At 41.9% G+C, this 23,249-nt stretch overlaps 1 protein-coding gene across 27 annotated transcripts in view; it reads right to left on the bottom strand.

Moving 5' to 3' along the window:
* Window positions 1-9,241: 9,241 nt before the first annotated feature.
* EPB41L3 (erythrocyte membrane protein band 4.1 like 3) overlaps window positions 9,242-23,249 on the bottom strand; it is a 147,052-nt gene continuing 133,044 nt past the window's right edge. For 15 of the 27 annotated variants that reach the window (XM_062632934.1, XM_062632927.1, XM_062632926.1 and 12 more), the window contains 10 exons: window positions 19,800-19,874; window positions 19,285-19,386; window positions 17,833-18,561; window positions 17,187-17,309; window positions 16,310-16,705; window positions 15,137-15,268; window positions 14,599-14,697; window positions 13,450-13,530; window positions 13,075-13,191; window positions 9,242-11,813 (listed from right to left, as the gene is read on the bottom strand). In XM_062632934.1, the coding sequence (XP_062488918.1) occupies window positions 13,081-13,191; window positions 13,450-13,530; window positions 14,599-14,697; window positions 15,137-15,268; window positions 16,310-16,705; window positions 17,187-17,309; window positions 17,833-18,561; window positions 19,285-19,386; window positions 19,800-19,874 (1,848 nt within the window). In that variant the 3' untranslated portion in view covers window positions 9,242-11,813; window positions 13,075-13,080. The remainder of the gene's footprint in view (window positions 11,814-13,074; window positions 13,192-13,449; window positions 13,531-14,598; window positions 14,698-15,136; window positions 15,269-16,309; window positions 16,706-17,186; window positions 17,310-17,832; window positions 18,562-19,284; window positions 19,387-19,799; window positions 19,875-23,249) is intronic. The other 12 variants (XM_062632954.1, XM_062632953.1, XM_062632949.1 and 9 more) reach the window with 6 other exon arrangements.

Raw genomic sequence — 23,249 nt, forward strand, 5'->3', positions numbered from 1 at the left:
AGCAATTGCTTGAAAAGGCCAAAGTTTGCCCTGCTAAAGTCCAGGGTTGCAATTCTACTTGGTATTCTACTAGTCCTTGGTATTCTACTAGTCTACTAGTCTTAATATTCAGGTCTTGTGATTTGTGTCACTGTTTTCTTCACCAGGAAAATGGCAGAAAAGCTCAGCATGAAGTGCCATGACTCCATCCCAGAGAGGAAAGGTAGAGATGAAGCTGAAAGCTTTGCTGCAAGAAAGGTGATAATGGGTGATGAACACCAAGGGGACCATAATGCGTACAATGAGAAACACTGAAAAATAGCTGGGAGGGGAAGGAGGAAATGTAGAAAGCAGAAGCAGAAGAGAGGCAGGCTTCTCCCCAGTGCAGTTCTAATTAGTCAAAGTGTAACTGAGCAGAAAAGGCTGGTGAGGAGACTTCTGCAAACCAGACAGAAAAGACACCAGCAGATACAATGCTCTCAAAAACCGTGTCTTCTGAGGACAAAGGCTTGCCATGTCTGAAACAATGCCTCCATAGGCTTATGACTTCTTTCCATCAGTATGTTCCCAAGAGAATCAAGAGAGAAATCCTGCTGTCTCTGTCTAATCTTTCCTCCCCTAGGGGAAAATAGATGCAAAGGATGAGGCATTCATATTAGAAAATCTTAGACATAACCGTTGTCTCTAAAGATCATTATTTCTCTCTCTAGCAGCAAAACACTGCCTAATGCAGGAATGATATGGGGGGTGTGCATGTGTGTTAATTGTTGGTGCCAACACAGTGCACATCAGCTTTGACAAAGAATATTTGCTTTACTGATTGATATATGACAAATCTACTTGCCACAGTAGCTGAACACAGAGATCTTCTTTAGCCAAGCAGAGATTTTAAGATGGATGTCATCAGCCAAAGATGTACAGCTGGAATCAGATCACTTTGGAGTCTCAGCAATAGCTGTTTTTTCTTGTAGATTCAGAGATATTACTAGCTTAGTGTAGGAATACTTTGAGCTTGCTCACACATATTTGTAATTTCATGCCTGTTTATGTAGGGGCAAATGCAAATGATCATACTATTGCATTATTAATCTAGACACTACTTGACATCTGTGCTCATGACTGAGTCATTAGCAGTAGCTTCACTGAGATAGTAAAGGAAGGTGTGCAGGCAGTGGATTTGGACAGTCTTTCCCCTAGTATTTCCCTGGTATGTGTTAAAAATACCATGAAATAACACATGTACATAAGCCAGGAGAAGAGTTGGAAAGAAGATGCAGAAGAAAGGAGCTGGATAGATCAAACACAAACAGGTTAAGCTGGAGAATATGAAAGCAAGCAGGAAGGGACAAAGAAAATTTAAAATGACTGTGAAGTGCTGGGATAAGCACTAATACGGGCTTTCTTCTCGGAGTTTGCAGAAGCCTCCTTGTCACAGGAACACCTCGTGCAGATATTCAAGACAGCCCATTATTTCTGTGATGGCAGGCAACATGTTGCAGTGTTTTCATGTTACATACTCAGTTTTATAGATCAATATGACAAAAAGTATTTGTACTGACATATTGCATTTGATTGCAGGAGAAGAATCATCTTGTGACATGTCACCAGATGGCATTTTGAACAGAAAATCAAAACAAATCCATTATTTAATGCGTATTCAAGGTTAATTTCATAGAGATACTCTTGGAACAATTAATTTTCTGTGGAAAGATGTGTGTATGTGTGTGTCTTTGTCCAGTAGCTTGGGATTTAGGAGCTCTAAGGATGAGTAATCAAACTGTCAAAGCTTCTGTGACCATATAAAAAAGATTCACATTTGTCTAAATTGGTTATGAGTTAGAGATTGGACTAAAGGAATATAAATGTCTTTAGAAGCCTTCAAATGCTAAATCCATCAACTGAGTTTGGCCAGAAAACTGATATGTCCAAGAAACAACCTTGTAAATACATTGAAGAAATGTATCTGTGCTAGTATCCTCTTGATTTAAGGAAAGAATGAGCATCATATTAGCTAGACTCTTCCTACTGGGAGAGGCTTTGAAGGTTTCATAATTATTTGCTTTTGTACTTTCAGATATATTGCCTTTTTTTTTTTTCCCTTTTTTTCTTTGCTGTATTGTGTGATTTATGATGCATCCTTCTCTGAACCCTTTAATGTGCTTTGTCTAACCTGCTATATTTTACACTATAGTCACCTGGGATTATTCACCAAAGAACATATGCCCTGTACTTGAGAGGAATATGTGTGCTGTAAGGCAGCACTTGGTGTGGAAACATGCTGCTCTGGGTTGTAATTCAGGCAGCTCCAAAGCTCCACATATTCTGGGATCTGTGTTTTGAAGTTGATTAGTTGAAATCATTGCCTGAGCTTCAGTTATGCACAGACGAGTCCTGGTACACTTCTACACAGAAGCAGACGGCAAAGATACTTACAGAAAATGAAAAAGAAATTACAGAATCACAGAATCCTAAGGGTTGGAAGGGACCTCAAAAAATCATCTAGTCCAACCCTCCTGCAAGAGCAGGGTAACCTAGAGTACATCACACAGGAACTTATCCAGGTGGGCCTTGAATATCTCCAAAGTAGGAGACTCCACAACCCCCCTGGACAACCTGTTCCAGTGCTCTGTCACTCTCGCAGTAAAGAAATTTTTCCTGATGTTCATGTGGAACCTCCTATTCTCCAGTTTACACCCATTGCCCCTTGTCCTGTCACTGGACATCAGGGAAAAAAACCTAGCTCCATCATCCTGACACTCACCCTTTACATATTTGTAAACATAGATGAGGTCACCCCTCAGTCTCCTCTTCTCCAAGCTAAAGAGTCCCAGCTCCCTCAGCCTCTCCTCATAAGAGAGATGTTCCATTCCCTTAATCATCTTTGTGGCTCTGTGCTGGACTCTTTCAAGCAATTCCCTGTCCTTCTTGAACTGTGGGGCCCAGAACTGGGCACAATAATCCAGATGCAGTCTCACCAAGGCAGAGTAGACGGGCAGGAGAACCTCTCATGACCTACTAACCACACTCTAATGCACCCTAGGATGCCATTGGCCTTCTTGGCCACAAGGGCACATTGCTGGCTCATGGTCATCCTCCTATCCACCAGGACCCCCAGGTCCCTTTCCCCTTCACTACTGTCCAGCAGGTCAGCCCCCAACCTGTACTGGTACATGGGGTTGTTCTTCCCCAGATGCAAGACTCTACACTTGTTCTTGTTGAATTTCATTAAGTTTCTCCCTGCCCAACTCTCCAGCCTGTCCAGGTCTCGCTGAATGGCAACACAGCCCTCTGGTGTGTCAGCCACTCCTCCCAGTTTAGTATCATCAGCAAACTTGCTGAGGGTACATTCAGTTCCCTCATCCAGGTCGTTGATGAAAATATTAAACAGCACTGGTCCCAGCACCGACCCCTGAGGGACTCCACTAGTCACAGACCTCCACCTAGATTCTGCCCCATTGACCACAACTCTCTGCTTTCTTCCTTTCAACAAGTTCTTGATCCACCTCACTACCTGATCATCAAGCCCACACTTCCTTAGCTTATCTATGAGGATGCTGTGGGAGACAGTATCAAATGCCTTACTTAAATCAAGAAAAAACACATCTACCGCTCTACCATCATCCATCCACCTAGTTACTTCCTCATAGAAGGCTATAAGGTTGGTCAAACATGACTTCCCCTTGGTAAAGCCATGTTGGCTGCTCTTAATGACCCCCTCATCCTTGATATGTCTAGAGATGGTGTCAAGAATAAGTTGTTCCATCACCTTTCCAGGGATGGAGGTAAGGCTGACCGGTCTATAGTTACCCAGGTCCTCCTTCTTGCCCTTCTTATAGACTGGTGTGACATTTGCCATCCTCCAATCCTCAGACACCTCACCTGTTTCCCACGACTTACCAAAGATGATGGAGAGTGGCCCAGCAATGACCTCCACCAGCTCCCTCAGCACCCACGGGTGTATTTCATCTGGACCCATTGATTTATAGATGTTCGGATTGCTTAACTGATCCCTAACCCAATCCTCACCCACCAAAGCAAACTCCTCCTTTATCCTGACTCCTTCCGGGGCAATAGGAATCTGGGTCCCCCGGGGAGAGTCTGCAGGAGTAAAGATAGAGGCAAAGAAGGCATTCAACACCTCTGCCTTCTTTATATCCTCTGTCTCCAGGGCACCCACCTCATTCAGCAGTGGGCCTATACTGCTTCTTGTGTTAGTTTTATTCGCTATGTATTTGAAGAAGCCCTTTCTATTGTCCTTGACCCGACTTGCCAGATTAAGTTCCAAGGAGGCCTTAGCTGTCCTAATTGCTTCCCTACATCCTCTAACAGCTGTCCTATATTCCTCCCAAGTGGCCAGCCCCTCCTTCCATAATCCATAGATTCTCTTTTTCCATATGAGTTTGCCCAGCAGTTCCTTGTTTAACCATGCTGGTCTCCTGGCTCCCCTACTTGACTTCCTACTCATTGGGACACTCTGATCCTGAGCTTGGAAGAAGTGGTCATTGAATGCTGACCAACTATCTTGAGCCCCTTTACCACCTAGTACCCTTTGCCATGATACTTCCCTTGGCAATTGATTGAAGAGGCCAAAGTTGGCCCTTCGGAAATCCAGAATTGTGGCCTTGCTAGGTATTCTATTCCTCCCACACAAGATCCTAAACTCCACTATCTCATGGTCACTGCAGCCCAGGCTGCCATTGACCATCACCACTTCAACCAGACCCTCCTTGTTGGTGAGCACCAGATCCAGCAGCGCTTCTCTCCTAGTTGGTTCGTTCACCATTTGCATTAAGAAGTTATCATCAATGCACTGGAGGAACCTCCTAGACTGTGAATGACTGGCTGTGTAAGTCTTCCAGCAAATATCGGGGTAGTTAAAATCCCCCATAAGGACCAAGGCATGTAGTCATGAGGCTGCTTTCAATTGCCTGTAGAAAGCCTCATCAACCCCTTCGTCCTGATCAGGAGGTCTATAATAGACTCCCACAGCTGTATCACCCGTACCAGCCTGTCCCTTAATTCGTACCCACAGACTTTCCACTTGCTCCTCATCTGCCCTTGGACAGAACTCAATACATTCTAGTCGCTCTTTCACATAAAGAGCAACTCCACCACCTTGCTTCGCTGATCTATCTTTCCTAAAAAGGACATAGCCATCCATGACCACATTCCAGTCATGTGAGCTGTCCCACCATGTCTCTGTAATTGCCACCAGGTCATAACCTTTAGACCACACACAGACTTCCAACTCCTCCTGTTTATTCCCCATGCTGCATGCATTGGTGTACAGGCATTTCAGGGAGTGAGCTGATCACGCTAGTGGCACCCTTGGGAGGCGGGAGGCCTTCTGGTCTTCATTCATACTAGAACATTGCCCCACTAGTTCAAACCCAGCTACAACCCCCTTGCACTTCAAATCTAACCTAGAGCTCTGTGAGTGAGCTCTGCTAACTCTTGCCCAGGTACCCTTTTTCCCCTGCAGGACAGGGTCTAAACAACTATCCTTTCCCTCAAATGAAACAATAGATTGAGAGTTCTCCCTAGTCTGCCATTCTTCAAGCCCTAGCATGTTTCTCTTGGGCTTGTCCCCAGCAGGCCCAGTTATCTCCCCTTCCCCCTTCATATCTAGTTTAAAGCCCTGTCAATGAGCCCTGCTAACTCCTGCCCCAAAAACCTTCTCCCCCTCTGGGACTGATGTATCCCACCTGCCACCAGTAAACCAGGTGTCTCATATAGCAGCCTATGATTGAAAAACCCAAACCCCTGCCTTTGGCACCAGTCACGTAGCTATACATTAATCTGCAGACTCTTCTTATTTATCTCTTCACCTTTGCTTGAAACAGGTATGGAGGCAAACACCACCTGCGCTCCAGACCCTCTAACCAGCCATCCCAGGGCCCTGAAGTCTCTCTTCATTGCCCTTGCCCTCCTTGTAATAATTTCATCACTGCCAACCTGAAAAACCAGCAGCGGATAGTAGTCAGAGGGCTGCACCAGATCAGAGAGTTTCCTTTTAACATCTCTAATCTGAGCCCCAGGTAGGCAGCAGACTTCCTTGTGGGATGGATCTGGTCGACAAATGGGCCCTTCTGTTCCCCTCAGAAGGGAGTCACCCACCACAATTACTCTTCTTTTCTTCTTCGTTGAGGAAGTTCTAAGGCATGGGGGTGAGTGACCAGCCCTGGGTGACTCACTAGATGGATCTACCCCTCCATCTCCATTAACCTGGCCCTGTAGTTCCATGACCTCGTACCTGTTATTCAAGGGCAACTGGGAGGGAGAAAGGGATTGCGAGGGTTTTTGCTTACCTCTCCGAGGAGGGACCTCCCTCCATAACTCCTTGTCCCTTAAGTTCACTCCTTCTATCTGATGGTACGAGGGAAGGGGATCCATCACTTGTTCAGCCACTTCCCTCTGCCCTTGCCTTAGGGTGTGGCTCCACCAATCAATTTCACTTTCACATTCTCTGATGTCTCTCAACCTTTCTACGTCCTCCCTCAGTTCAGCCACCTGCCTGAGCAGATCATTTATTTGCCCACACCGCACACAAGCGGTGTCACCGGCTCTCTCCAGTACAAGTGCTGGGCTCAGGCATTTACTGCAGCCAGAGACCTGCACGGCCGTATGTCTGCAGGAAGGCTCAGTCTGGGTACCCACGTTATTCCTCACTACAGGTTTTGATCGAGTGGTGACCATGCTCTATCTGGTCCATCGGTCCGTCTACGTCTCTCTGCACAAGCAAGCAGTCCTTCCTCCCCCTGCGCTCCAGTCGAGCCCTCTTGATCAGGCGGTCACCCCGCCCCAACCGCCGCGCAAACTGCCTCGGCCCGCTCTGTTCCCCGCGCTCCCCAGGCAGGTTTTTAACCGCTCACAGCTGCCGCTGAGCCCGCTGGCTCCGGCCCCGGTGAGTCAGCTGCTCGCGAGAGCTGAGCTGCCAGCTCCTGGGCAAGTCCTGTTGAGGACTTAAGGCTCCCTCCTCAATGGCTTTTGTCGCTCTGAGGTGCGGCTCCTGGACGCTGATCTCTCCCCGCTCCACTCCGGTGTTGCAGGCGTCCTCTCTCAAGCTACTCACCTCAGCAACTGACGATTTCTAGTAAATCCCTAGTAAACTCTGGAAAAAAAAGAAACAAAAGGTTCATATTAAAGTTTTGCTTTGGCGAAAACAGAGCTGGTAGAATGTACAGATAAAAGTCTAATGTGTTTTAAAATGAAAATAATTTCCAGTGTCAGTAATCTTTTTTTGTTTTTCTTTTTCCTTTATGTCACTGTAGTCATTCTCAAAGACAGACCACTAATCCTGCTTACAGTGATTGATGGTCATTGCAGCTGCAAGAGTGAGGTCATTGATTTATGGAGGTTATAGATTCATTTGGGAGCATGAGATGAAGGAAGAGAGTTTACTGAGATAGATAGCTGCATAATTTGTGTCTAGTGGTTTCCCTTAAGCAAGGATTTTTTAAATTCTGCTCCTACCAGTCTTTACAGCAGCCATTAGTTCTAGCTGAGAAGCAGGAGTGATGTTGAATGGGAGACAGATAAAGGGTGGAGAATGAATCTAATGGCATAAAACAATTTACAATATGAACAAGGGCTAACAGTACCTCCAAGATAATAGAATAATATGGCTTCAATAAATGAATACAGGAATTTGTGAAAAACATTTTTATCTAAGACCTATTAGTAATATGCCTCATTGTTCATTTAAACATAAATCCCTATTTGAGACAGAACTAAAAGAGGCCTAACTAATAATAGGCTTTTTAAACATATGACCATGTTTTTATTAGGAAGGCTGGTACTTTGTGTTGCACTCATGGACAACCTCTTCGCTGATGTGGCATAGCACTAACAACAAAAGACAGCATCATTTGCAGTGTAAGACTGATAAAGCCTTTTAAATCTATAGATTTAAGAAAAGTGCTACATTTCCCCTATATAATGGAGTAAGAATTTCTCATCCATTAGTCCACCCACAGTACCTCAAAACACCATTATACCTTGGGATGTATAGGGAGGACTTCAGGAGGTCCAGTTCAGCTCCTGTTGTTATAGAAAGCATTTGTTTTGTGTTCATCTAACCTCAGATCCTGTTTGAAAGGACTTTGGTCTTACTCGATTTGATGGAATTTGGTGTCATTTCATCAGAACATAGGCATAGAAAACATCAACACTGAAAGCCTGTAATTAGAGTGGATTTCAGGAGCAAAATAAATTGCAAAGGCATCTCAGGAGATTAGATCACTGGAGTCAGCTGATGTACGTTCAGTACCAACAGAAAACACTTGAAAACAAGTATCTGCTTCTTCATGTAATGGAGAGGAAAGGAAAGAAGAGAATGTAGAAATTGTTTTTTAATCTCCTGTTAGCCAAATGTTACTCTTTTATTTACTTCAGGAGACAGTGGATCTAAGACTTCGGATGGGGAAATAGCCCAATTACGGATTTTCCTCAAAGTTAACGGTATAGAAGAGCTGAAATTAATTTTCAAAATAGTGAATGGGTGGAACATACGTACTTTGTAAAACACTTTTCCTCTTAATGCTTTGTGATAGCTAAAGTCAAAGAAAATGCAGTTTCCTTTGGTATTTGAACTCTGTTCATTTGAGATAGCTTTTTGTGTAGGGTCTCTGAATGTACGGGAACTAAGAATATAAATATGATGCCAGACAGTTTGATCAAATGTGGTTGACTGGACAGGCTTTTATCTGGGCAATACAGCTCACAGTATATAGTATGTGCTGTTGGTGTGTTCAACAAACATAAAAAAAAAAATCAGTCACTGTATCTCAGCATTGCCTCAGGCCTGCCACAAACGTTTAATAGACCAGGCTACAGAAAATAATTAAAAATTAAGGTTTGATTCCTAGCTCTGCAGAACCTGGACCATTATTGTTCCTGTATAAAACAGGGGAACACACTTCTTTACCTCACCCTTATTACTTGTGAAGAGGGAAGATATAAAGGTGAAGCTTGCAAATGGACCTTGTGATCTTAACTAACAGACTATTTGGATGGCCATAACCAATGCGATTGCTTGCTGTGCCCATCCTTACCTAGTAATACCATGCCAATCATCCTGGTCACCTACTTCAATGGTGCAGAGCAGCCAGTTCTCATGGGACTGAAGCTGTGACTCCATCTGTAACTAGTGAGGCTGTACTGGTGACTGTGCTGGTAATGATGTTTTCAAATAACACAATATCTGTTTTACGTCAAGAAGCTGGACAGAGATCAATAAATGAGAAGAGACGGAGACAAAAGATTGTTGGTAGAAACAGGCAGGTGCTCTTTATTTCATGTGGCACAGCATTAGGCAGACAACCCAAGAAACAGTTTCTAACAAAAACCAAAACTATTGCTTATAGGAACCATCCCCCAGGCTAGGTCTACTGCCAACAGTGGCACTGAGACATCCTTGCCTTTCCGCTCTCATCTCCTCACAGTCTGCATGTGCTCAGGCTGTATCTTAGCTGTGAGCACCCTTTCCAAGGAGGCTAACTTTTTAAGATACAGTATCTTTAGACAGCGTACATACTGTGCAGTATCACCAAAATACAATCTCCTCAAGCCATGCTAAAACATAATGCTAACTCTGGAAAGAAGGCTGTGCAATCACCTCACGTCTCTGAGGTAATACAGTGCTGTTTCTTAGGCGACGACATGAGGGGCACCTGAGGGAAGATCAATATGGCTTCAGGGTCTATCTTTAAACTCCTGATGCAGTAGTGAGAACCTGGCATGCCATCTGTGGAGACACAGGGTGATTACCTCCTCCAGCCCTGGCCGCCACCAGGCACTGGTGACACCAGAGACCTAAGCCTACCATCACCAAGAGGGCTGAGAACGGAGATGATCTTGGACTAGGAGGAGAGGTCAGTCAAAGATCACAAGAGACTGTAATCTTTGTGTTGGGCATTAGGCAAGAGGTAAGCAATGATGGCGGTAAGGGGGAGTTACACAGCACTCTGGATTAAAGTCATGAAGAATGGCTGGTGGAAGAAAGATGTTTTAGAGGCTAAGGGCAAAGTTTTAAAAGCCTTGGGATATTACTTTTAATTATTATCTACACATTATTCTCTTTATATATACTATTTTTTTTTTGTAAATTAAGAAAATATTTATTAACATGTCACTGAGTCAAATCCTGCTCTCCACTAAAGCCAACTCCATTGACTTCAGTGTAAGGGAGCCCTGTGTAAACAATGAAGGGCAAATTTGGCCCTTTCTGTCCTGAAAAGTCTGCTTGTACCCATTTCTTTCAATTCTGCAAGGAACAGAGATTAAGGGTGAATTATTTGCTATGATTTTCTCTTGAGCTACCAGGGGACTGTCAATGGGATGTGGCAAAGGAGCAAGAAAACCGAACAGATAAGTAAGTACTGCTTTAAAGACAATTTTATCCATGTTGCAGAACAAAACTTCAAAAACAGAGTGGATCTGGACCAAGTGCTACTGGTCTTTACTTTCTAAGCAACCACAGTATCCTTCATTTAGCTTCAGTGAAACAGTACATAACCAGAGAAAATGGAAGGTACCATATACTCCTTTTCCTCTGAAAACATCATATGCCCAGAGGTGAACAGTGTCATCCCTTTGCATGCTCTGCTAACTTCAACTGTCTGCACAGTGCAGTGTCAGCTGATGAAGACAAAATGTCTACTGTGCAAATGAGTAGAACCTGTGGTGTCTTACAAATATAACTTAATGTTTTGAATATTAAAAACCACTAGGTGCTTTTAGACACAGAACAATACAATTTTGGATGCATTTACCACTTTTATTTCACTATGCAGAAACATACATTCACCATGTGTTGTGATGCAGCTGACAGTGTAATGGATGCTATCCCTTCAGTGGGTATTATAGCTGGACACTAACGAGTTTTCAGTGAATGTTCTGTACAGGTTAAGGCTTGACTCTGAACTAGATAGTAAATGTTGACCAGATTCTTAAACAGATTTTTTTCTTGTTTTCCTCTGAGAACAAAAGGGAAATCAATAGAAAACCATCATGGTTATTTCAGATTAATAATTTTCTAATGCTGCAAACTAAGTAAAATACAGATTTTTTTTTTTTTTTCCAAAATAACTACATATAATTTACAAGGTTAGGATCTGTGAAGGGTGACTGGAAGCTGACTCTGAACAATGCTGACAAAAATCATTAAAGTTAATACACTAAAATCATTACTACCTTATAAGGTATTCAGTCAGGTATACAAAGCACACTTTGTAAGCATTTAAATATTTTGATAACAGTAAAGATTTGTCATTGTTTATCGGGCAGTAATAAAACCAGATGAAACAAATATAAGATTCAAGTTGTTTACTGAATAAACTGTGTTATTGGCACATCTAATGTGTGGTAAAACATTATACACAGTACCTATACAGCTTCTAGCATTTTGGGGGTAATCTTCATTTACAGTATCTGTAAACAAAAGGCTTGCCACCTAACAAATTTTAATTTGTTTAGACTTTCATAAACTGTGAAAGGCTAGAACCGTTTATGTGTTACATGAGATCACTGTTTATATTGTTTATGAACGTGCAGGTATAGCTGAAAACTTAAACATTTTAAGAAAATTAAAAATGCTGCTTTTCTGTAATTTTATTGTTGCTTCATGCAATATTGTTTAACTGCTGCTGATTCAGATTGCTTTCTATGGGAAGGTATCTCTGCCAGTTTCTTTATTAATGGTCAAGATCAATTCTTCTGTACTGAAATTTTCCATAGACAGATACAAGTCAGTCAGGCTGGAACTGAGACTCCATACAGGCTCTCGTATTCCTACTGGTGTGTATGTCTGGATTCATATGCAATCCAGGTTATTCCTGCGGGAAAGAGAATCAAGTTAATTATTTGAACTAACTACACTCTTGCAAAAGAGATTCTGTCAATTTGTGCATGTAACAAAAGCTGTCTGAAAACGGCATCATCCCAGTATAAGCAACTTGGCCCAAATTCAAAGTCCACTGATGCCAGTGAACAGAATTAGTGACATCAACAGACTTTTAAGCAAGCTACATTGTGTTGTCTCTGAAACAATTAGCAGAACACTACAAGAATCACAGCTACTCACTCCTCAGTGACTGGTTCCATCTTCCAAATAAATAACAGGTACTGAAATTCAGTTTTCTTTAGGGTCTGTATATCCAAAAGCAGGAGAGCAAAACAGCTTCAAAAGGTGCTGTGCATTATACTCTGTTACTTACACCAAGTGCTAGGGAATATACGTTGTTTTAAGAACAAAATGCTGCTATCGACTTAAACAAATCAGACAAGCAGCTATTTTTTCTCATTATGCATACAGCATTCAAAGCAATTTGTGCAATGGTGTTGGCATTAACGGCCTTTGCATAGCAGGTTAGTATGCATGACATGTTTTTGCACGCAGAATAAATATAGTAATATTAAGACATCTGTTTAGCCAGCCACAATTAGAAGCATGCCTTTACCCCCCAAAAAAAAACTTGGCACAAAAAAAGCTGCATTATCATCTCATCCTGATAAACAATGCTGCTTTAAAACACAAAATGTTCTTTAAAATACAAGAAAGCCAAGACATCCAAATACTGACACACTAATTTGCTGGGTTTACAGGAAAAATCAAGAGCACACTGGGTCACACCTTTGCAGGTTTGGAATTAAAACTTTCATTTAGTAACATATCTGCATGGGACATTTAAAAAGCAGCTGTACGTTTTTCCCTTGGCGTTTTTAAACAAAATGCATACCTTTAAGAACAAAATAGATTTGTTCTTAAATGACATAGAAGCAGACAACAGATTTTTCTGACTTCAGAATTAGAAAATTAGACTATATCAAAGCATGGACAATGAGGAGGACTTTCTAGAGAGCCAACAAAAGCAAATGAGTAGTTTCTCTTTCTCCAGCTGGCATCACTGAATGAAGAAAGGTATTTACAGCTGAATGTGGTTTACATTTAAATACCAGAACTGATAACAAGCACAAATGCAACTTGCGAATGCCAGTGAAAGAAAGCAAGGAGTTAGAGGTGAACTGTGGTAGGAAAACAACATATGCAACATGCCAGCCCAGTAAATGCCTAGGAAAATCATCTAGTCCTCTTACCTGTGGTCAATCCTCCCCATCTTCTGGTGTGATTTCTGTCTCTTTATGTACCACTACTTTGGTCACTGACATGTCAGGGTGCTGCTCTTTGGCTTCTTTAATTGCCTGAGCCAGCGCCTATCCCAAGGAAACCACAGAAGGGCAAAAACAAAAAGGAGGTGGAACATGCATGATCAGTAGCAAGGTGGAGAGATTCATGAGATATTACACAATTTACAAATGAGGAAAATGATTAAAATATGGAATATACCATCACCGATTTAAGTACTAATCCGGTTTAACTTAAGGCATGCCAGTATGAATAGTATCTTTTAAAGCAATGTTTATTCTCTTTAGCAGTCTTCAGGACGGCCTTCAGCAGTTTACAGACTTTACCTGATCATGGTCAATATCTGCATCTCCTGTGATGACTATTCGTTTTTCAATTCTTGTCTCTGAGATGCCGCCTTTCACAGTCTAGATGGGAGGGACAAATGCATGTCAGTAACTTAAAGAGGGCTGCTACTCACCTAGAGAATGCTCAGTGCAGGAACCCAGAGGTGACTGGACTGAACTATCTCAAACACTATGCACAAAGGGAATGACCCTGAACTGCAACCAGAGCAGCTCTGAAGTTAGCCTGCTCTGGATGGACTGTATGACCTCCAGAGGTCCTTCCCACATAGATAATTTTTATTGTAGTCAATCTTCACATGTGTCAGAAGAGATGTCTGTATGCCAAAAATAGCAGTTATTTATGGTAAATTCATGCCATGAAAAAAGAATGGACATACAGACAGCTTGTATTAAGACCCAGTTAAGTCCGACTGCAGGCTTCAGAAGGACATACAGGGCAGTATGACCTCTGTATAGCTCACCTACTGAAGGGTGAATGACACTATGGAAAGATGAAATCCTGTCCTCGGTGAACACTGATAAGAGAGCTGTCACAGCACTAAGAGGGCTTCTCCTTAGGGAAGAACTATTATTTAGATCCTATCTTGGAACTTGGAAGACCCAACATCGTTTGTCTGTGCAGCCATAAGCTTTTGGCTTGGTTGTTGGCAAATTCCTTAGCGATGTGATGGTGGTGTCTGAGGTGACTGCATGTCCTGTTATGACTGCATGATACATATTTACTGTGTGCTTTCAACACTGTGCAGAGATAATAGCTCAAGACTCAAACACAGTTATAGTCATGTCAACAGAGCCTGATTCTCAGGCAAATTATTCCTTCCAATATGATGCCAGCGTGGCTACACTGCTTCCAGTTCCAGACAGTATTTGCAGTTACGTCTTTGCACAGCAATGTTTTGTGCTTGCATAGACACATCCAAGGGGTTTATGATTTTCAGAACTCTTGTCAAGCCCTTGGATGATGCGTTAGTGAAGCCAGTATAGTCAAAGACAGGTGAATGAAGACAAATACCCAAAACAGGATTTTGTCCAGACAGTATAAGCGTGTGTCCTCAAAAGAAATAACAGAACTGAAATTAACATATACCCTTGCGGAAAAAAGACCCTCCCTGTTTTCTGAGGACTCACTTTGGTGATATGTGTAGTGGTTGTAGTGCTGGTGGTTTCAGATGTGATAGTCTGTGCACTCATCAATACACCCGGTTCTGAGTCAGCACTGCAATCCACCTAAGGAGCCAAAAGAGAAAACCAGTCATCAAAACCAAGATCCTGAGCACAGGGAGGCAAGAACTGGACTGGCTGAAGTTCCTTATTTCTACAGTTCTTCATAAAACAAGTATCTAATGCTAGGCATGTAACTGCTGTTAGGGTGATCATGTGCCAGTATTTCTCTCTGCATCTGGGGACTCTCCTTTGGTTCTGGAAGGACAGATGAGAAGCTGGGGCCCTGAAATCTGTAGCTTCATCAATATTCTCTAAAGGCCCAACACAAGGACATGAGAGTCACCCTTAGGTAACCTATTTTTATGTACATCCTCCCCATACTAATATTTAATATTTGAACAACTGAGAATAGTTTACTTTAAAGCATACATTTAAAGATGGGTGAAGAAACATGGGTCCCTTAAAAGCATAATTAGACTCTGGCTTCTGCAGAATTTCTTACCTGAGAAGACTCATACGTAATGGTTTTTGTTTCTGTATGGACTACTGGCACTTCCTTTGTTGAAATTTCAAGGTTTTCCCCACCAGCAGGAACACTACTGAAACTGATAGTCTCAGTCTTCACAACAGGTGACTGCATGAACAAAAAAAGAAGGAATTAGAACATTTGGCAAAGCTTATGGATTTCTCAGAATGTTGGTTGTTTGCTTTTTTTTTTTCCCTTTGGAAATGGAAACAACTAAATGGAACAACTAAAAAAATGGCCTGCACTTAAAAAAAATAAATAAAAAAGAGAGAAAATTCTCTGTTACAGTGGTACATACATGTATATACTGCTGGCCACATTCAGCACTATGCTGGATTTCATGAAAACAAACTTCAGAAAAGATCTAAGCACTACAAGAGGCAATGCACACAACCTGAAAGACAGGAGGCTCCCTCTGACCATGAGGAAATACCTTTTCACTGTAAGGTTAACCCAGCACTGGCACAGGTTGCCCAGGGCACCCTGTAGAGACTCCATCTGTGGAGACATTTAAATGCTGTCTGGCACAGTCCTGGGCAACTGTCTCTGGTTGACCCTGCCTGAGCAGGAGAGTTGCAGCAGATGATCTCCAGAGGTCTCTTCTAACCTCAGCTGTTCTGAGATTCTGTATTTTCTTAAAATGACAAGAGAACTAATCCTATCCAGGTTTAGTCTTCCATCCAGCTCTCACAAAAAAGAGCAAGAACAATTTATTACTTTTTAACCCTTTTGCAAAACAGGTCTTGAAATTCAGATAAGGAAACTGGGTTAAGCCGTAGTGCACTAATTTACAGCTGTGCCAAGCATGGAAAAGCGTGTTTTCTATCTTTGAGGACACATAAAACTTTGTCAGTCCTGATGGGCTTCACAAAGAGAATGCCTGCTGAAAATGCCACCAAATTAGGTATGTCTCCGTAGCATGAAAAGCACTTTTGGGTAAAACATGCATGGCATTTTCCCAGTGATGGAAGCCAGCAACTAGTCTTGCAGGTGCCACACAAGGAGGAAATAAGAGGAGAAACTGCCTGCTGTAAAGATGCACTCATACAAGCTCAGTATGCTTTACTTTCCATGACAGAAATTATCTTAGTCCACTATTTCCCACATTCACAATTCAGCACAGACATGACCAATTTAGTTACAAGTTACCTCAAAATGAGGTTTTCTTTCCAAAGACTCTGAAATGTGGACTGTTGTAGTGTGCTCCTCCGCTTGCTCACATGAAGCAGCAGCAGCAGCGACTCCTTCCTGTTTGGCTAGGGCTTTGCCAGCCTCCTCCCTTTTTTCCTCCTTTGCCCCCTCAGTCCCAGCAGAGCCCTCCTTCTCTTTCATGCCAGCAGCCACCACTGATGCTGCCTCAGCCTGGGCATCCAGCACAAGTTCAGCCGCTTTAGTAGGATCCCTGCTTGTGCACACATCCATCCCGCGCCTTTCCTCAATAACTACAGTCTCCTGTACAACCTTCTTCATGATATCCTGATGTGGCTGAACTGACTGCTTCATTTCACTGGAAGTTATCTCCTGAGATGTTGTCGTGTCTATTCTCTGCAAGGAAGGAAAAGAAAAACCCCTCAGTGTCTGAACCAGACTACGCTACTTGCAATAGCTCCTCAGGTTAATGTACTGTGAACACAAATACAAAAATGGGTATTATATTTTGCCACTTTATTTCTCTCACATTGAATGGGTTTTCATTCTCGGGATGTTACCAGAATAGTAGAAAAGCAAAAATCTCATTTTTTAAAAGTGAAATGTCACAATGTTTCTCTTGTTGGCATTTTTGTGTGAGATATATAAAGGCAAAATACAGCACCCTACAAAATGAACAAAATAAAGTGAAATGAGAGAAAACAGTGTTTTGTTTTTTTTTTCTCATGAAGTTTCTATTGTGGTCTGTTGTAACAAAAGAAAAGGCACAGAACACATCCATTAGTTATGTAGTTTCCGAGTTATGCATAAAACCAGAAAACAAAACAAAAGCAAAAATAATTGGTTATAATGCTGATGGAGGGAATCAAATGGCCACCTGAGCCCAGCTTTGTGAAGTAGAAGTAACCCCTCCTATGAACTCAGTCGGTTTTCTCGCAGACTCTATTAAACTGAAGATATCTGAACCATCCATGGTTTTTTCACTGGTGGACTGTTTAGTCTAAATAGACAAAGAAATGTAGAGTCATACACAGAAGAAAGGCAGACCCGCATGCACAGACATGTTAATTGCTAAAACTGGAGGCAGAGACAGAGGAAAGGGAGAGAAGGCTGCAGGAGCACAGAGAGGTTGGAAACAGGAACAAAATGGGAAAATAAATCAGAGCATATTCATAATGGCTGTAGTAAGCAGTAGTTACAAAGCATAGTTGTTAGCGTTGGCGTTTTGCTGGTTCAAGCAAACCTTTTTTTTTTTCCTTCTATTAACAAGCCACAGCAGCAATACTACATTTCAGTAACATGGATTTAAATAAACCAGAAAGGTTGAAAGCCTTATATAATGTCTGCTTCAGACCGTGGATAGATTCAAAGTATGAGGGGAAAAAAAATAAGCTGGGTTGTCTGCTGTCAACGTAAAGCCAGGCAGCAAGAGAACCAAAAAGTAGGGTGGTGTGAGGGGATTGCCTAAAAGAAGTCATGCTTTAAACTTTAAACCGTGGTGTGAAGTCAAAGCCACTTGTTACCACTACTTTGGACGCAGACGACTCAGTAACATAGTGAGCAGTAGCAATGGTAAATGGCTGTTCTCTGGAATATCTCCACTCAGACAGGCTCTTATCTCTCCAGGCAAATGCCCCTGCTTTTATAGCTTCACTGCCAAGTTGTTTTTCTGCTTTGCCATGCTGCAAGCTTCCCAGTGTACCATGTAACTGCAAATCCTGGTCCATCTTGAGTGTCTTTTTCAAACTCTCCTCTTCAGGACTTTGTAACTGTAATTCTGCTTCCTTTATAGTTGTCAAAGAGTCAGACATCTTTCTTTTTGTGCTCTGCACGTCGGATCCCCACCTGGCTTTCTCATCAGTGACAGGCTTGAGGATTTCATACTCTGACACTACCGGAGTGATTTTCACAGATTCTTGCACTTCCCTTTCCATTTTTTGCAAAGCTTCTACTGCAGGCTGTACTGCTTTCTCACCCTCTTTAGCTTTACTTGTCATGGTTACAGTTTTCCCAGATACAGTATCATAGGACTTTCCTAGGGTGAGCATTTTCTGCTTATTCTCCTCTTTGGATTGCATTTCACTTTCCAAGTCCTCAAAGCTCTGCATTAGAATGGTACTGGATTTTAACATCTCAGGTGGAAGGGTAGTTTTACTGCTCACAGTCACTACTTTGTATGCCAGACTTTTTTTCGATTCACCATCAACTACCTCAGAGGGTACTTTGTCTATAATAACCCAATCCTCAGTGCCCTATATTTGAGATATAAAAGCTAAATTAGAATACCTGAAGGTTTATCTATACATCAGGAGCACTAAAGCATGAAGACTTTTAAGAAATCCATGCCACCTCTTCTGAAAGCATGTAATAACTTTTACCATTGTACCTCTTAGAGCAGTTATCAAGCAAATAAATAGAATCAACTTAGGCAAAGTATGAATTCTTTGCATATTCCTTCCCATTAGAGGCCCATATAACATGGACACAAAAAAATTATTTACCAAAGCAGAATAGCATTTTAGTGCATCGTTTAAAATGATGATTGGAATCATCCTGAGGTTAAAAATCATATATCGCAATGATTTGTAATGCTACAGTCAGAAACAAATTACAAAAATAAGGCAAGTAAGCCCATTCAACTGTTCCTCAGCTGTCAAAAACACACTATTAGGAGGTTGTAGAACAGCATGCATTTGTACGTAGCCGAAGTCTGCACTGAATTTCCTTGTTTTCATTAGAATAACATCAACCCTCTTTAGAATTGTTTAAACTGAGCAGTACAGCACAGTAAACACAGTACTACTGAATATTCTGAAGGGAACTTAATGCAGTATCTTTTTTCTTCCTTATGCAAATATGCTATAGTATTCGCTTTGACTATGCAATTGGTATCCAGTTATTTGACCTTAAGACCATAACCTTTGTATTTAACTAAGCAAATGGGGTAATTTAAAATCAAATGAATTAAAAATAACCTCTGGGTATGATGGGATACTTTTCTGGATAATGATTTGATGAGAAGTAACCAAAGTGCCAGCAGATTCTCCTTCCTGCAGCTTCTTCTCTAGCACACTTGGCTAATAGAAAAACCAATAAGAACACAAAGTTCACCATCACTCAGCATAATCTGAATTCACTTGACAGTATAAAGGAAATTCATTCTAATGACGGAAGCGCCTGATTCACCATAATGTTATCAGTGATGCTGATGCTGGAAATGCATGCACAACTGCAAACAACATCCACAAACAGCACCGTGCAAGTAGACTTCCAACTAGCAGAGAAATCAGTCTCTATTAGGATGCCATAAGCTCTGGAGAGAACTCATTCCTCAGAATTTGGCCTCCATATTACATCTCTCTGGAACTTATGAAATAATAATAGTAAAAAAAAAAAAGGGGGTGAGGGGCTTGGAAAGGAAGAAAATATAATAAAATAATAAATCATTGCCAGCCTGACTGCATTTCAAGAAAGTATTATTTGGTTTTACCTGCAATTCAAGGAATGTAGTACCTCCCTTCTGCAAAAATATGAGTTTTTCTGATTTTTCATTTTCTTCTTTGGTCTAATGTCAGGGGAATAAACGGTTTTAGTAAATGGAGGGTATAAAGTCCACTATACAATAGCTCATCATATTTCTCTACAAATCTCATCATATTTCTCTACAAGTTATTGACTGCATGGGAATTTAGGAAAAAAAAATAGATGATTTTACAAAGGTTTCCAATAAGTGAAATCGGTGTCTCTGCAGTGAATGCAAAGCAGACACAAGCATATCATTTGTGCAACACAAAAACCACTACACTGAGTAACACCTGGGTGTGGATGCACTGTGTTCATTTCATCTTTCATTATTCATTTAACTGTGTCTGGTGCCAACTTACATGGCTTCCATAAGTAACCTAGAACAGGCTCTTCCACCTTCACCCTGGACTTAGCTCTCTCCTGAGTTTGCAGCCTTCTCTGCTGAAGCAGGCAGAAAGTGTGCCCTGAAGAGATTTCAGCTCTCCCTTTCTTTCTCCTTACAGGTATAAAAGGTCTCAGAGCCTTTTCCTATGCAGGAAGCTAATCATGGCTCTATTATCTCTACAGTGTCACACCAAAATCCTCCTCACTTTTATCCTATCATTCCTTACCAATGCTGTGAGGATAGTATCTCTGCAACTCAATCAACTGGGAAAGTTTTCTATGATGGCAAGGCTCCAGTTCCTAAGCCTTCTGAGCCCAGCTTCTAGGCTGTCCACTTTTTTCTTAGGCCAGAGCAAGTAAGCCCCTGCAGAGGAAAGTAGGTTTCTTGCCAAACTCTTTCTACCCACTTCAATGGCTAGTGTATTCATTAGACATGCCAATGGAAGTGCTATGAATGGCATGATAAAAGCATACTCTTTTAAGTATGTATACTCCATGTACTCAGGAAGAAAGGTAGACATTTAAAGAAGGCTACAAAACTAGAAACTAGAAAAAGGGAGAAATGGCTCATCTCCTTGACTGCAGTGAGATGCATAACTTATTTCTAAAGTGCTGGTTTAATTCAATCGAGGTCAGACTAAGCACTGTCAAGGAGTTTGTTAGCATGATGGCTCTCACGTTCTGCAGCTATCTGGCCACAATTACAGCAAATATTTGAAACATTATTTTTCGTAACTAAAGAAAATCAAAGTATTTCCCCCATTACTGTAAGAAACTAACTGGTGATGAGGCAGGCTAGAAGTCAAACTGACCAAATGCACACAAGTCCCAAATGCTCAAAGCACACATTTTGAAATTACATATTTTCCCTTCTGTTGTCTTCTTACAGTAAAGAGCTACAGGTAACAGCACTGAATAATTTTTTAAAGTGGATATGCTAAGTTAAACACATGACTTCTTTGACTAGAAGAAGCTACTACATAATGCAGATCTACGTGCCCTCTATTCTGACTACTGCTGCATCTCTCAGTAGACACCAAGGTGCTGATTTTGACCTATGCATAGCCTCATTTTTTTCCTGAAAAGTTCCTATATCAGCATGACTTGTGACCTGATACCATCCTCCTTAGCACTACCAAACAGGACAGTGAGGTGTTATCTATTGCAGGGGCCCCTTAGTGTCATAAGTCACCTCAGAGTTAGGCTCTGATAGCTCAAATCCACTCAGTTTTCCACAGAAACACGTTCATTTGGATGAGAATTTGTGGGGCAGCTGTAGTTTACTTAGATGCAAATAAGATATAGTTACTGGACACTGCTTTTGAGCAGTACAAGAAGACATACCAGATAAGCATAACTCTTGCCCTTTTCCTTTCCGATTGAAATGTGTTTCCTCAGCCTGCATTTCCCAGGCACAGCTACAGGTTGGGCAGAGAAGAGATTCAGAGCAGCCCTGCAGAGAAGGACTTGGGGGTGCTGGTCATGAGAAAATGAACATGAGCTAGCTTCAGTGTGCGCTCGCAGCCCAGAAAGCCAACCATATCCTGAGCTGCATCAAAAGGAGTGTGACCAGCAGGTCGAAGGAGGTGATCCTGCCCCTCTACTCTGCTCTCGTGAGACCTCACCTGGAGTATTGTGTGCAGTTCTGGTGTCCTCAACATAAAAAGGACATGGAACTGTTGGAACAAGTCCAGAGGAGGGCCACGAGGATGATCAGGGGACTGGAACACCTCCTGTATGAAGACAGGCTGAGAAAATTGGGGCTCTTCAGCCTGGAGAAGAGAAGGCTGCGTGGAGACCTCATAGCAGCCTTCCAGTATCTGAAGGGGGCTTATAAGGATGCTGGAGAGGGACTCTTCATTAGGGACTGTAGTGATAGGACAAGGGGTAATGGGTTAAAACTTAAACAAGGGAAGTTTAGATTGGATATAAGGAAGAAGTTCTTTAATGTGAGGGTGGTGAGGCACTGGAATGGGTTGTGCAGGGAAGCTATGAATGCTCCATCCCTGGCAGTGTTCAAGGCTGGGTTGGACAGAGCCTTGGGTGACTGAGGTGTCTGAGCTCATGGCAGGGGGGTTGCAACTAGATGATCTTAAGGTCCTTTCCAACTTTCTAACTATTCTATGATTGTATAAGTAGGTAATGCTTTGCTACTGCCTGTGCATTTTAATGATAAATTGCTATGAAATTTTTAAAGTAATAAAGACATGAAATGAATTGGTGGGGGGAAGGTATAAGTTTGTTCCACCTGCACTCCTCTGAAGCTCTGCTAGCCAGCTGCTCCCTTTTCAACAGCTTCTTACATCTTAATATGTGAATTTAATCTTGTTCATTATACTTACCATTATACTTTTAAGACAACCTGTACTGTCAACTACAACCAAATGAAAATGGTCATAAGATCTATTGTGATTTCTGACCAAGACAGTAGGAGCAACATTAAGGCTCTTCATAATGTTCCAAAAGGTAAGCTTTGGGCACCATGTCTGCTTGTTAGGTATTTCAATCCAACATGATGGCCACTCTAATGCATCTGATGCTTGTATCACCCACTGTTTAGATGGGTATAATGTGGGAGAAGAGGAGCTGGGGCCTTTTTCTTGGCAGCATCCCTTTCCCTAAGAGGAGAAGCTGCCATGTGCTATCTGTGTGTCTCCAGGGATTTCTTTCTTCAGAAAGCCGTGGGTCTGCAATGCCAATCTTTAATTTGAGGTGGGAAAGAAGAAAACTCTTTCGAATTCTACTTTCCAGCCAATTTTTTTCCGAGTTCCTTACAGCATCGCATCAGCGCTGGGGGGACAAAAGCAAACTTTATGACCATCTCCTGGTCTGTAATGCTAAAAACAAGTGTTAACCATAAAGATGATTCCTGTGAGACAGAAACCAGACACCCACCCACAGTAGAATAAAAAAATTAATGTTCATGCAGACCACACGTGCATGTTTCTTTTTGCTCCACTGGATTTAAACCAAGACTCTGCTTTTTGTTGAAGATGTATGTATTTTATGGCAACATGAATGTTACGTTGTC

The sequence above is a fragment of the Pezoporus occidentalis genome, unplaced genomic scaffold (genome assembly GCF_034315485.1).
Source record: "Pezoporus occidentalis ecotype Australia unplaced genomic scaffold, CSIRO_AGI_Poc_V1 ctg4, whole genome shotgun sequence".
NCBI lineage: Eukaryota > Metazoa > Chordata > Aves > Psittaciformes > Psittacidae > Pezoporus > Pezoporus occidentalis.